This window comes from Coregonus clupeaformis, chromosome 18, assembly GCF_020615455.1.
Source record: "Coregonus clupeaformis isolate EN_2021a chromosome 18, ASM2061545v1, whole genome shotgun sequence".
NCBI classification, from domain to species: domain Eukaryota; kingdom Metazoa; phylum Chordata; class Actinopteri; order Salmoniformes; family Salmonidae; genus Coregonus; species Coregonus clupeaformis.
This window is the reverse complement of record NC_059209.1, coordinates 41,025,654-41,039,718: the sequence shown is the minus strand read 5'-3', so window position 1 is coordinate 41,039,718 and position 14,065 is coordinate 41,025,654. Positions and strand designations below refer to the sequence as shown.

Here is a 14,065-nt window from a genome sequence, read left to right as displayed (position 1 = left end):
AGCTGGAGGATGGAGGCTTCACATGAAGACAGCTGGAGGATGAAGGCTTCACATGAAGACATCTAGAGGATGGAGGATTCACATGAAGACAGCTAGAGGATGGAGTCTTCACATGAAGACAGCTAGAGGATGAAAGCTTCACATGAAGACACCTAGAAGATGAAGGCTTCACATGACGACAGCTAGGGGATATAGGCTTCACATTAAGACAGCTGGAGGATGAAGGCTTCACATGAAGACAGCTAGAAGATGAAGGCTTCACATGACGACAGCTAGGGGATATAGGCTTCACATGAAGACAGCTGGAGGATGAAGGCTTCACATGAAGACAGCTAGAGGATGGAGGCTTCACATGAAGACAGCTGAAGGATGGAGGCTTCACATCAAGACAGCTGAAGGATGGAGGCTTCACATCAAGACAGCTAGAGGATGGAGGCTTCACATGAAGACAGCTAGAAGATGGAGGCTTCACATGAAGACAGCTAGGAGGTGGAGGCTTCACATGAAGACAGCTGGAGGATGGAGGCTTCACATGAAGACAGCTAGAGGATGGAGGTTCACATGAAGGTCTGTCTGTACTCTGAGGAAGGTTTTAGACCTAGTTTTTCATAATAATAAGAAACATTTCAGTGAACTTGTATTTCCCTCCAGAGAGGCTGAATGAATTGTGGATTATGTGTGTCTAGTCTAGTCTAGTCTAGAGAGGCAGGCAGGCCAGTATGAAGTATCAATATTTGATCAGAGTCTTAAGAGGGGAAGAGGAGACGACTAGAGTCCCACAGCACCACTACAAACCAACCCAGGCCTGACGGTACCAGATCTATCCCTACACTAGACTTCTATGGCATTCTTATGAATTGTGGTGAACTCAAAGACAACTATACAAGGCAACTATTTTCCATCTCTTTTTATACCCATTTAATCATGACATCTAAAATGTCATTACAGGTAGTTGATTGTAGTTCACAATCTTTTAGCTTTTACAGTTGAAGCCCCAACCTAGCATTTTCTACAATATTAATCATGCATCATATCCCGTCCCCCCAGTTAGAGCGCATGCACCAGTCCAGTCCCCCATGCAGCATTCACCGACAGCCAGTGTGCCGTTCCATCCTTAAAATGACAGGGGGAACTTTCCAGCGTCATTCTCCGACAGAGAAAAATTGAGAAAAGAGGAGAGCAAGGGAGGAACTAGAGGTATTAGAAAGAGGGAAATTAGGGTGGAATTGAAGATGTATGGAATGGTGGGTTAATAGAGTGAAAGGAGGTCATAAGAGAAAGAGACCAGAGAGAGAGGACAAGGACAGATTTAGTTGGGTCAGGCATGCTCCACTGTGCTGTGAAGGAACGGAGAGATGGAGAGCAGTAGAGGAGGAAGAGCGGGTGACGGGCACTGCAGCCGCCCAATCAGAGTGGAGAGAGGGAGGCCAGGTGGCCAATGAGGTGTGGCGATGGAACAGCACCGGGCCAATGAGCGATGGAGATGAGATCAGCCATTGGATGTGGCATGCTCAGAGCATCCATGCTAGGTGGAGGGAGGGAGAGAGGGAGCGAGGGAGGGAGGAGAGAGAGGGCCAGAGAGGGAGGAGTGAGAAAGGGAGGATAGGGAGGAGAGGTAGAGATGAGAAAGAGGGAGGGAGGGAGAGAGGGAGGAGGGAGAGAGAGAGAGGGGGGGGAGAGAGAGAGAGAGAGAGAGAGAGAGAGAGGCGGGAGCGAGAGAGAGAGAGAGAGAGAGAGAAAGAGGGTGGGGAGAGAGAGAGAGAGAGAGAGAGAGAGAGAGAGGCGGGAGAGAGAGGCGGGAGAGAGAAGAAAAAAGGGAAGAGGGAGGGAGGATGGAGGGTGCCACCCCAGGTGTGCCAGTCTACCTTGTTCCACCAGCCCACCGGTGGTGCCCGCTGCTGCGGATGCCGCTGCTGCCGCGGCACTGACACTGATTGGAGCGGTGGTGGAACGAGCGCCCACTGTTAGTGTCCCACATATCCACAGGAACCAGGGGTTGGAATAGTAGAGAGAAGGGAAGAGGAGGTTGGGGGGGATAGAGGGAAGGAGGAAGAGAAGGAAACAGATATGGCTCATTAGTCCAAAAGAGAGGAGGAATTAGAACACAGAGAACACAATCCAACACAATATCTATGACACAAAGAACACAAGTTCTACAAATGTAGGTTCTGTTCTTCCATACTCATCACTGTCACCAACACATTGAAATAAAGCATCAATGTATTTTAATGGTGAATTGTGACTACTGTATTAGGAGTGAACACAGCTAGTGATACAATACAATTCAATACAATACAATTTAATACAATACATTACAGTTCAATATAATACAATTCAATTCAATTCAAAGGGCTTTATTGGCATGCTAGTGATACATCAGACATACCATCTTTGATCCAATACCCAACTGGAACAGTTCATGAGGGTTAGAAGGAGATGTCTTTTAACACCCCTTTCCCATCTCTCTTCCTCTATTTCACATCCTACTCTCTCTCTTATGCCACTATCTCCCCCTCTCTCCTTTTCACTCACATCTCCCTCTCTCTTCTCTTCCTCTCATCCATCGTTCTGCTGTCTCGCTCTTCCTATCTTATCCATCACCTCTTCCCTTGCGCTCTCATCCATCTCTCTCTCATCCATCCATCTCTTGGTCTCTATCTATCTGTCTCGCTCCCGCCTCTCTCTCTCTCTCTCTCTGCCTCTCTCTCTCGTTGGAGTGCATGCTGGGTGTGAGTCGTGAAGCAGGAGTGAGTGTGAGAGCGACTGGAATTTTTTTCACTCTATTGGGTTTTGGTGTGTATATATTTATATTGATTAGTTTAGTTGTTTTAAGGTTATCTTGTCTAACTATCACTAAGCACGTATAGGGGTGGTGGGATTGTTGAGGTTGTTTTTCGCGAGGGCACAACCAGCGGGTGAGGCTGGTTGCAATGGCCACTCGCGGAAGTTTGGAGTTTGAAAAACTTAGTCGGCGACATGGAGTAAAGATTCCTGCTGCGGCCGGGTGTTCAGTGGAAGAATGTAGCTTGGCAGTGGGTGCTATTATTGGGTATGATAGCATCAAATCAGCCTCAAGGATGAATAGCGCTGTAGTGATATTTTTAGATTCCATTGAAAAGGTGAATATGATAGTTGAGAGTGGTGTTGTGTTGCGGGAGACGCAGACGCCGGTATTTCCGCTTATGAATCCGGCGAAGAAAGTTATACTTTCTAACGTGCCACCATTTGTTAGAGATGAAGTGTTGGAGCGAGAGTTATCTCGTCATGGTCAAATTGTATCTACAATAAAGAAGGTTCTTTTTGGATGCAAATCTCCGTTGCTGAAACATGTCGTGTCTCATAGGAGACAAGTGCATATGATTTTAAAAAAGGACATTGATGAACTGAATTTAGCATTCAGTTTTAAGATTGATGGATTTGATTATGTCTTCTACGCTTCTACTGAATCAATGAAATGCTTTGGCTGTGGAAGAGAGGGGCATTTGGTGCGTAATTGTCCCGAGAATGAGCGTGCAGATTCTGGTAGCAGCTCTAGTGCTGGTGCAGCTAATGCACCACCGCGAAGGGATGAACATGCTAAGGGTGCGGGTGCTGGGGAAGGGAGGAGGTGGGCAGATGTGGTAGGAAAAGTAGGAGAGGAAGGCAGTGTGGATACAGGGGCAATGGTGGTAGATCAGAACAAAGAAGGAGGGGAAAAAGTCGGTGGAATTGAAATTGAAATTGAAATTGGAGGTCAAGAGGAGATTGAAATAATGGAAAAGGAAGCAGCTGTTTTCAAAGTACCGAGGAGTAAGAGGAAGAATGTAAGGGGTGGTGAAGGGTCTAATTCCAAGAGGAAGGTAGATATTGATAAATCAGTTGAGGATAAACAGGTTGTAGAGATGGTGGAGTTTTCTTCTGGGGAGGATAGCGAGAGTGAGTCATCTGATGCGTCACAACAAAATAGTGAGATAAATGGGGTGGAAGGGAGGTATGGGATTGAGAAAGTACGTCAATTTCTGAAGTTGACAAAAGGGAAGAAATATATGCAGGATTATAATGTAACAGATTTTTTCCCTGAAAGTGAATTGTTTATTGAATCAGCAAAGTTTCTGATGTAAAAAATAACAGGGGGAGGTTTGACAAGCCCTGAAATTGCTAGACTCAAGAAAGTGGTCACGAGAGTGATAAGTGATGTAAATTCTAAAGAAAATGAAAGAGTTCAGTCGCAGCCTTAACTCTGTAAAGAGATGTGGTTTCTGTGTCTTCCTCTGTATTTTTTTAAAATCCATGAGCAGTTTTAAGATTTCTTCTTTAAACGTAAATGGGGCAAGAGACGTTAAAAAAAGAGCCATAGTGTATGAGTTAATTAGGGGAAAGGGAAGTGACATACATTTTCTACAAGAAACGCATAGTAATTTGGAAAATGAAGTTATGTGGCAACAGGAGTGGGGGGGACAGTGGTGTGTAGTCATAAAAACTCAAAAAGTGGGGGTGTGGCCATCTTGTTCTCAAAAGGGTTTTTGCCTTTGTCATATGAGGTTGAAGAGGTCGTTGAGGGGAGGTTATTAAAAGTTAGAGCAAGGTATGAAAACATCACTATGTGTCTGATAAATGTATATGCCCCAGTGGTGGCAGTTGAGAGGGTATGTTTTTTAGAGACATTATCAAATACCATTGAGAAACGTAATAATGAAGATTATTTATTTATTGCTGGGGATTTTAACTGCACAGTCAGTGATTTAGATACAAATCACAAAGAACCTCATATAGCCTCAAGGACTTTTTTAAAACGCCTCATTGTAACACATGAACTGTGTGATATTTGGCGGAGTCAACATGGAGGCACGAGACAGTACACCTGGGCGCATGTGAGAGAGAACACCATCTCTATGGCCAGGTTAGATAGGTTTTATTGTTTTGAGCATCAATCTCAGGTCTGTAAATCAAGTGTGATAACGTGGGATTTTCTGATCATTGTTTAATAACAGAGGTGGTGTTCATTAACGATGTAAAACCCAAAAGCGCATATTGGCATTTTAATATAACTTTATTGAGTGATGCTCACTTCAGGAAATGTTTTAGTTTTTTCTGGGAGAGGTGGAGGTCTCAAAAGGCCAGTTTTGTATCCCTTCAACAGTGGTGGGATATAGGGAAAATCCAGATTCAACAATTATGTAATCAATACACAAGGAATGTCACCAAGGATATCACCAAATCAATGAAAGCCCTAGAGACTGAAATAGTGGAACTCATGACGTTGGTTGAGACCACAGGAGATCGAGGCCATACTCAGGCCCTTAAGAGGAAAAAAGCTACATTGGCAGACCTGCTGGGTATCAGAGCACAGGGGGCATTGGTGAGAAGTAAGTTTCAGGGAATCTCTGAAATGGATGCCTCATCCAATTTTTTTGGGGGTTTAGAGAAAAAGAATGGACAAAGAAAATGATTCATTGTCTCAAATCAGCTGTTGGACAGGAGCTCACTAGCCCTAGTGAAATTAGAAAGAGGGCAGTAGAGTTCTATGCTGAGCTCTACAAGTGTGAGTACAAAGAGGATAAAACAGTGACACAGCAGTTCCTTGATGGGCTCCCACAGGTGGCTGCATAAGCTCAGGTTGAGCTAGAGCAACCATTGTCTTTGCAGGAGCTATACACTGCATTAAAAGGCATGGAAAATGGAAGGGCACCAGGCATTGATGGGCTTCCCGTTGACTTTTTTAAGTCTTTTTGGGCTATGTTGGGAGAGGATTGGCTAGCAGTAGTTAATGATAGTTTAACCGGAGGGTTACTACCAATAAGCTGCAGTAGGGCTGTCCTCACCCTACTGCCCAAAAAGGGTGACCCTAGGGAGGTGAAGAACTGGAGGCCGGTGGCTCTATTGTGCACTGATTATAAGATCCTGTCCAAGGCTTTGTCCAACAGGCTGAGGGAGGTGATGGGGCAAATCATACATACGGACCAGTCCTACTGTGTTCCTGGCAGGCAGATAGGGGATAACATTTCTCTGATTCGTGATTTTTTGGACGTCTCTAGGGCTATTGGGTTGGATGCTGGTCTAATTTCAATTGATCAGGAAAAAGGCATTTGACCGAGTTGAACATCAATACTTATGGCACACTTTTGAGGCGTTTGGGTTCAGCTCTGGTTTTATTGCCATGATAAAGGTGATATATGGTGACATTGAAAGTGTATTGAAAGTTAACGGTGGTTTGAGTGCTCCTTTTAAAGTGTGTAGAGGTATTAGGCAGGGATGTTCTTTGTCGGGAATGTTATATGCCATTGCTATAGAGCCACTACTAAATAGCATTAGAAGTCGCATTGAAGGGGTGTACCTTTCAGAGGATATTCCTCCTATTCGTCTCTCAGCCTATGCTGATGATGTAGTTGTTTTAGTGAAAAATCAAGCGGAGGTGGATAGTTTGAGTCTAATGGTTGACCGTTTTAGGGGAATATCCTCTGCAAAGTAAATTGGGAAGAAAGTTGTGCTTTACAGATTGGAGAATGGTATGGAGGGATCATGGCTTTGCCAGTGGGGCTGGAATGGTGTAAGGGAGGTTTTAAGTATCTTGGAGTGTACCTAGGAGATGAGGGGACAATGGAAAAAAATTGGATTGGGGTGGTTGAAATGGTGGAAGGGAGGATGAGGAGATGGCGTTGGTTGTTATCGCGTATGTCATATAGGGGGCGCACTATTATAGTTAACAATGTGATTGCCTCTGCACTGTGGCATCGGTTGTCAGTTTTAGAGCCACCATCTGGCCTTCTGGCTAAGATACAGGCAATTATTGTGGATTTTTTTGGGATAAATATCACTGGGTTCCACAAAGTGTTTTGTATTTGTCAAAAGAGGAGGGGGGACAAGGTCTTGTACATCTTGCTAGTAGGGCTGCTGCTTTCCGGTTTCAGTTTATTCAAAGGTTGCTTTATGGACCGGAAAATGTGGTTTGGAGAGGGGTGGCAGGTCTTGTATTACAGCAGGTTGGGGGATTAGGTTTAAAGAAAGCTTTATTTTTGGTTGATAGTAGCCAGATTTCTAGGGAGGGAGTACCTCCGTTTTACAGAGGCCTTCTTAGGGTGTGGAGCATTATGAAGGTGTCCAGATGAATGTCAGCGGAGTCAGCGCATTGGCTGTTGGAGGAACCTCTGGTGTATGGGGCAAGACTGGATTGTACAACTGCAGCTGTTCCATATTTCTCCAAGATTCTGGTGAAGGGCAAAATCATCACCTTAAAACAGTTAATGGCCATGGCTGGGACCGCCTTAATGGATGGAAGACGGGTGGCTGAACATTTGGGGGTGAGGTCGGAAAGGATTGTCGGACAACTGCTGGGAAGCTGCAGGAAGGCTCTGTCAGCAGAAGAGTGGGGTATGCTGAATAGTCACAAGAAGAAGGTACAAGATGAAAACGTCTCATTTCCAAGACTAGGATTACACCCAATATCCCAGAGTCAGAAAGAAAGGCGTTATTACTGGATTTGAGAGGGTTGGAAGAGGTGGGTTTGGATGAGGTGAATGGGAAAGACTTATACAGGGGGTGTGTCAAGGTTTTGAATAAAGATACATTGAAAAATAGAAAAGACACTCCATGGAGGGTAAAATTGGGCATTGATGACAAGGTAAAGCCAGCATGGAGAGCACTGTACAAGCCACCGTTACAAAAGGGTACTGGGGATATGCAATGGAGGGTTTTGCATGGCATCATTGCAGTTAATGCTTTTGTATCTGTTATTAACTCAGATGTTGGAGATGGATGCCCTTTTTGTAATATAAGAGAAACAATTTTTCACTGTTTTATGGAGTGTGAGAGGATAAAACCTCTCTTGGAAATGCTGGAGTCTTTGTTTAAAGCTGTAGGGGAGATTTTCAATAACACTGTTTTTATTTTGGGGTTTCAATATAGTAAGCATCAGAAAAGAAAATGTCAACTGTTAAATTTTATTTTGGGACAAGCTAAGATGTCAATTTTTCTGAGTAGGAAACATAAGATAGAAACGGGATATGGGCAGGATGTAAGATGTGTTTTTAAAGGATTAGTGAAAGCAAGAATAAAAGTGGATTTTGAGTTCTTCTCAGCTGTAAAAGATCTCCCATTGTTTGAGGAGAAGTGGGCTTACGAAAGAGCGGTTTGTTTTGTGGAGGAGGGGAAACTATTTTTTGTTGATGAAATGAGTTGAATGTATATGTTCTTTTGTATTTTTATTTTATTTTATTTTATTTAGGAATTACATTTTTTTTCATTTCTGAAAAGGCAGTGTGCCATTATTTATGTTAACGCTTGAGTATAAAATAAAGGTTTTATAAAAACTCAAACTCTCTCTCTCTCTCTCTCTCTCTCTCTCACCCATCCATCTCTTGGTCTCTCTCTCTCTTTCTCTCTCTCATCCCTCTCTTTTCAGTGACTCATCCCTGGATGACCTCACTCTAATATTGGCTCCTATTCCTGAGGAGATGGGGGTGTTGGAGTGGTGACACGGCAGACAGGTGTGTGTGTGTGTGTGTGTGTGTGTGTGTGTGTGTGTGGATAAAGCCGGGAGTGTTTTGCTTTATTTGAGTAAATTTTCACCTCAGATCATTTGACAATTTAAGGCCTGCTGTTACGATCAGAGTGACTCATGTTCACTGAAGCACCAACCACCCAGACTGGTTGACACACACAACACGCTTTGCGGAGACAAGCACTGCTGGTTGTATAACATAGAAAAAGAGTTGCATGTGTGTGAGTGGTGACGCTTACCAGAGAAGTTCCGTGAAACCAGCATAGCAGTGAGAACGGCCCCCTGAGAGAGAAGAGAGAAGAGGAGAGGAGAGGAGAGGAGAGGAGAGGAGAGGAGAGGAGAGGAGAGGAGAGGAGAGGAGAGGTGGTCAGCCCTGACAAACACACACAGAATCCCCTGACAAACAGACACAGAATCCCCTGACAAACAGACACAGAATCCCAGAGTGAGCCACAGACCTTGAGTTTCCTCCTGGCATTGAATTTCTTCAGGCACTCCACTGTCTCCTGTCTGTGCATCATGGACGCCACTGTAGAACGTTGCTGTGAGAGCGAGAGAGAGAGCGAGAGAGAGAGAGGAAAATTATGAGACAGAGGGGGAAAAAGTAATGTCAAAGATTGAGGAAACTAGTTGGAAATGTTGCTGTGATCGCTGAGGATGTTATCTCTGTCAGTTGCATTTTAGTAGAGATGTTTGTTGACATTTTTTTGGATGCATGCGTGTGTATTCATCTGTCTCTATCTGACGTGTGTGTGTGTGTGTGTGTGTGTGTGTGTGTGTGTGTGTGTGTGTGTGTGTGTGTGTGTGTGTGTGTGTGTGTGTGTGTGTGTGTGTGTACTTACGCAGACCCATGGGTGTTTGAGGGCCTCCTGGGCGGTGATCCTCTTGGCAGGGTTGATGGTCAACATCTGGTTAATCAGGTTCTTAGCCTCTGGAGTGACTGTGTCCCACTCTGGAGAGGGAAACTACAGACACACACACTCCGGGTTGATCAGGTTCTAGGCTTCTGGAATGTCTACTTGTCTATCTGGTTCTCTATCATTGGAAAGTATTACGGTTGTAATCAATACATTGGAAAGTATTACAGTTGTAATCAATACATTGGAAAGTATTAAAGTTGAAATCAATACATTGGAAAGTATTACAGTTGTAATCAATACATTGGAAAGTATTACAGTTGTAATCAATACATTGGAAAGTATTACAGTTGTAATCAATACATTGGAAAGTACTACAGTTGTAATCAATACATTGGAATGTATTACAGTTGTAATCAATACATTTCTATCAGCAATGTTCCAAATGTTCCGCCCTTCTGAACAGGTTCCAGGTGGAGTGGAATCTCTGGCTGATCAATTACAATGAATGATCAATAAACTAAGTACCAGCAGACACTACAGGCAGCTGAAGCCTTGAAGCTCAACAGCCTTAGTAAAAAAACCTGGCTCCTCCACATAAACCTGCATTTACTATCTGTTACTATCACACCCTCTTTACTGAGATAAAGGGCTCTATTTTCGTCAGGCGCTTGTGTCAAACGCACGTTTGTTTGCAATTGTGATCTGTTAAAGCCAGTACTCTGCTATTTTCCAACTGTGGCGCAAGGATCTGTAATTTACCCGTCTTATATCAGGCTTACGTGCACTCTGATGGGAGGGGTGGAAATATTTGAGGTGTGTCCTTAGAAACGTGATGCAAAGTGCTAATTTCAGGCAGCTCTAGGGATATTTAAGACCAACCAAAAGCTGGTTTTAGCGGTAACGCGGTTGGATATGGCATGAATTTTGACAGCGGAAACGCAGCCTATTCAGCCGTGACGCACACTGCCGATATGTGCATGGAACAAGACTAATGTGCTTTTGGTGCCTGTATACTTCATATTTAGAAACAAAAAAATAATGTTTTATTTGATTAAAATAACAAGCATAGCCTCCCCTCCTCTCAATGAAGGCTGTTTTATTTTTGTCCTGCCCGACGCAATCAAGTAGGCGAGTCAAGACAGTCGATAAAGGGTTTAGCTTGGAAATAAATCTTAATCACCAAAGCTTTATTAAAAGATACGTTTGAGAGGAGCAAAACATTGTGCTGACATTCCCTTTTTTACACATACTACATATACACATACTACATATACAAAAGTATGTGGACACCCCTTCAAATTAGTGGATCCGGCTATTTCAGCCACACCCGTTGCTGTCAGGTGTATACAATTGCGCGCGCAGCCATGCAATCTCCATAGAGAAACATTGGCAGTAGAATGGCCTTACCGAAGAGCTCAGTGACTTTAAATGTGGCACCGTCATAGGATGCCACTTATCCAACAAGTCAGTTTGTGAAATTTCGGCCCTGCTAGAGCTGCCCCGGTCAACTATTAGATGCTGTTATTGTGAAGTGGAAACGTCTAGGAGCAACAACGTCTCAGCCGCGAAGTGGTAGGTCACACAAGCTCACAGAACAGGACCGCCGAGTGCTGAAGCGCGTAAAAATAATCTGTCCTCGGTTGCAACACTCACTACCGAGTTACAAACTACCTACGAATCTGGGTTTGGCGGATGCCAGGAGAACGCTACCTGCCCCAATGCATAGTGCCAACTGTAAAGTTTGCGAGCCAGGCCTAATCGCCCAACATCAGTGCCCGACCTCACTAATGCTCTTGTGGCTGAATGGAAGCAAGTCCCCGCAGCAATGTTCCAACATCTAGTGGGAAGCCTTCCCAGAAAAGTGGAGGCTGTTATAGCAGCAAAGGGGGGGGGATCAACTCAATATTAATGCCCATGATTTTGGAATGAGATGTTCGATGAGCAGGTGTCCACATACTTTTGGTCATGTAGTGTATCTATGTATTGTAGGCAGGCCTACATTATTTTCGCCATCCTTTGGCGTAAAACCCCCTCCATGATGTAGGCTAAGTGTCCATGCCCATCATGAAAGGGGAGATGAGAGGCTTGGTTAAAACCAGCATCATGAAAGGAGAGATGAGAGCCTTGGTGAAAACCGGTGAACCTCGTATATAAAAGTTATTTTCCTATTGCTCGTTTTCCGTTTCATTATTTTTCAAACCCAAGCCCTCCGTAGGCTACCCTGACTACCATAGGCTACCCTGACTACCATAGGCTACCCTGACTACCATAGGCTACCCTGACTACCATAAGCTACCCTGACTACCATAGGCTACCCTGACTACCATAGGCTACCCTGACTACCATAAGCTACCCTGACTACCATAGGCTACCCTGACTACCATAGGCTACCCTGACTACCATAGGCTACCCTGACTACCATAGGCTACCCTGACTACCATAGGCTACCCTGACTACCATAGGCCTTCTATAACGAAGGATGGTTCAACAGCAATAAGTTGTGTCGATTTTATCCCGGTGATTTTATAACATCATTACATTTATTTATTGTTGTTGAAAGAAACTACCAGATTGTTTGTTTTTCATTTCGTTTTATTAAAACCAAACTTATTAGAATGTTTCACTGTCCTGGATTCATGGTAAGAACGTCAGCGGTGCGCTTGCAACTTCTGGAGAAGTGTGAATGCGATCTGTAAGATGGTTCCAATATGTTTCTAAAACATTATATTTGGGAGCAGTTTAACAGTGAGAGGACGTTCTCTCTTTCTCTTTATATTGGATCTCTGTCCAGCTACTGTGAAAAGTTTGGATGTGCGTAAAACCCTTGATAGTCTGCGTTGTTTTAATCTTATATGTCCATGGGGAGAAATTATGGTGCCTGTAAATTTAGACATTTAAAACAAGTTGTTTCCTTTTGTTAAGAATTGGATTAGAATTATTCACTATTTTTAGGCTTTATCAATAATGAATTTAATCTTGCTTATTGACAACATTTGGCATGTCCATGTTCAGCCATAATGCAATTTACATTAGGCCTAGGCCAGCGGAGGCTGATGGGAGGAGCTATAGGAGGACGGGCTCATTGTAAATGCTGGAAAGGTATAAATGGAGCAGAGTCAAGCATGTGGTTTGCACATGTTCCATGTGTTTGATACCATTCCATTTATTCCATTCCAGCCATTACAATGAGCCCGTCCTCCTATAGCTCCTCCCACCAGCCTCCACTGGACTAGCCCCTATATCAGTGTGAATGCTATGTATATATTTCCACATTGAAGCCATGCAATTACTTAGGACAATGTTGACTGCAAACAGGTTCAAGTTAACATACATTATTTAGCAAAGATGTGATAGCTCTACATTTTGTTATTTTGTTTCTGTAAGTTGTTTAACAAATTATAACGCACTAACATTGGAATTGGAGTTGATTCCAAGGCAACACATAAAAAGACTGTAAATACACAACTTGAAGCAACCACATACTTAGCCATGGAGCACGTTCTGTTTTATTCAACAACACCCAGCCCTTTCTCACCACGACAGCACTGCACCGATGGTTGTGAAAATAGCTACAATATTTTGGACACCCCCCCGAACCTATAGCGCTACCACCAGCGCTTAGATTTACCATTACGTTAGGTTTGGTAAAACAGAGCCCAAAGTATCCTATATAAATAACATATAAACAAATAAATTGAAATTGACAGCAAGCAAGTTGGGGCAATGTGTCTAAACATCATAGCTGTTAAACGTCACAATGTTCAGTTCTGTCCCAAAAACGTTTCCCTAAGACGGGACTAATTTGCTCAAGGTAGGCACTTTCCTGCTCCTCTGAAATATAAATGAGGTGATCTAGTTATGTAAGGACTTCTAAAAAAGAAATGGGGGGAAGAGAGAAAGGAGGCGCAGCGGGGGCGGGGGGAGGGGGGGACAGGGGGAGGAAGGACGAGAAAGGGAGAGAGGGAAGGGAAAGTAAGGTGAGGTGTAAAAAAAAAGAAACGGCTAAGAAAGAGTAAAGAGAGAGGAGAGGAGAGGAGAGGAGAGGAGAGGAGAGGAGAGGAGAGGAGAGGAGAGGAGAGGAGAGGAGAGGAGAGGAGAGGAGAGGAGAGAGAGGATAATATAAGAGAGGAGAGGAAAAGAGAGGAGAGGAGAGGAGAGGAGAGGGAGAGGAGGAGAGGAGAGAGGAGAGGAGAGAGGAGAGGAGAGGAGAGGAGAGGAGAGGAGAGGAGAGGAGAGGAGAGGAGTCTGCGTTGTCCACTCACATCATATGCCCCAGCTTTGATCTGTTGGTACAGTTTGTGCTGGTCCTCATCCCAGAAGGGAGGGTAGCCCACTAGCAGGATATACAGAATCACCCCTGAGATAGAGACAACCACACACTGTCAGAAACAAACACAGAATCAGCATTTCTATATGAACATTTCATGTGTGCTTTTGTGTCAGTCATTTGTGTCTGGGTGTGTAAGCATGTCGATGTGTGTGTTTGTGCCAGTTTGTTCAAGCGCTGAACAGTATGTGTGTAAACGTGTGAGATGCTCACCGCAGGCCCAGATGTCCACAGGTTTGCCATATGCCTCTTTTCTCAGTACCTCAGGGGACAGGTATCCCGGTGTGCCAGCAAATCCTGCAGCACGACAATACACACACATGCACGAACACACACACACACACACACACACACACACACACACACACGCACAAAACAGGCGCACACACAGAGCACACAATT

General features: G+C 44.1%; 1 protein-coding gene across 6 annotated transcripts in view; it reads right to left on the bottom strand.

The window, feature by feature from the left end:
• Positions 1-14,065, bottom strand: part of LOC121530796 (calcium/calmodulin-dependent protein kinase type II subunit beta) — a 115,743-nt gene that overhangs the window by 41,082 nt on the left and 60,596 nt on the right. For all 6 annotated transcript variants that reach the window (XM_041836035.2, XM_041836037.2, XM_041836036.2 and 3 more), the window contains 6 exons: positions 13,877-13,960; positions 13,599-13,693; positions 9,319-9,441; positions 8,935-9,018; positions 8,716-8,758; positions 1,866-1,961 (listed from right to left, as the gene is read on the bottom strand). In XM_041836035.2, the coding sequence (XP_041691969.1) occupies positions 1,866-1,961; positions 8,716-8,758; positions 8,935-9,018; positions 9,319-9,441; positions 13,599-13,693; positions 13,877-13,960 (525 nt within the window). The remainder of the gene's footprint in view (positions 1-1,865; positions 1,962-8,715; positions 8,759-8,934; positions 9,019-9,318; positions 9,442-13,598; positions 13,694-13,876; positions 13,961-14,065) is intronic.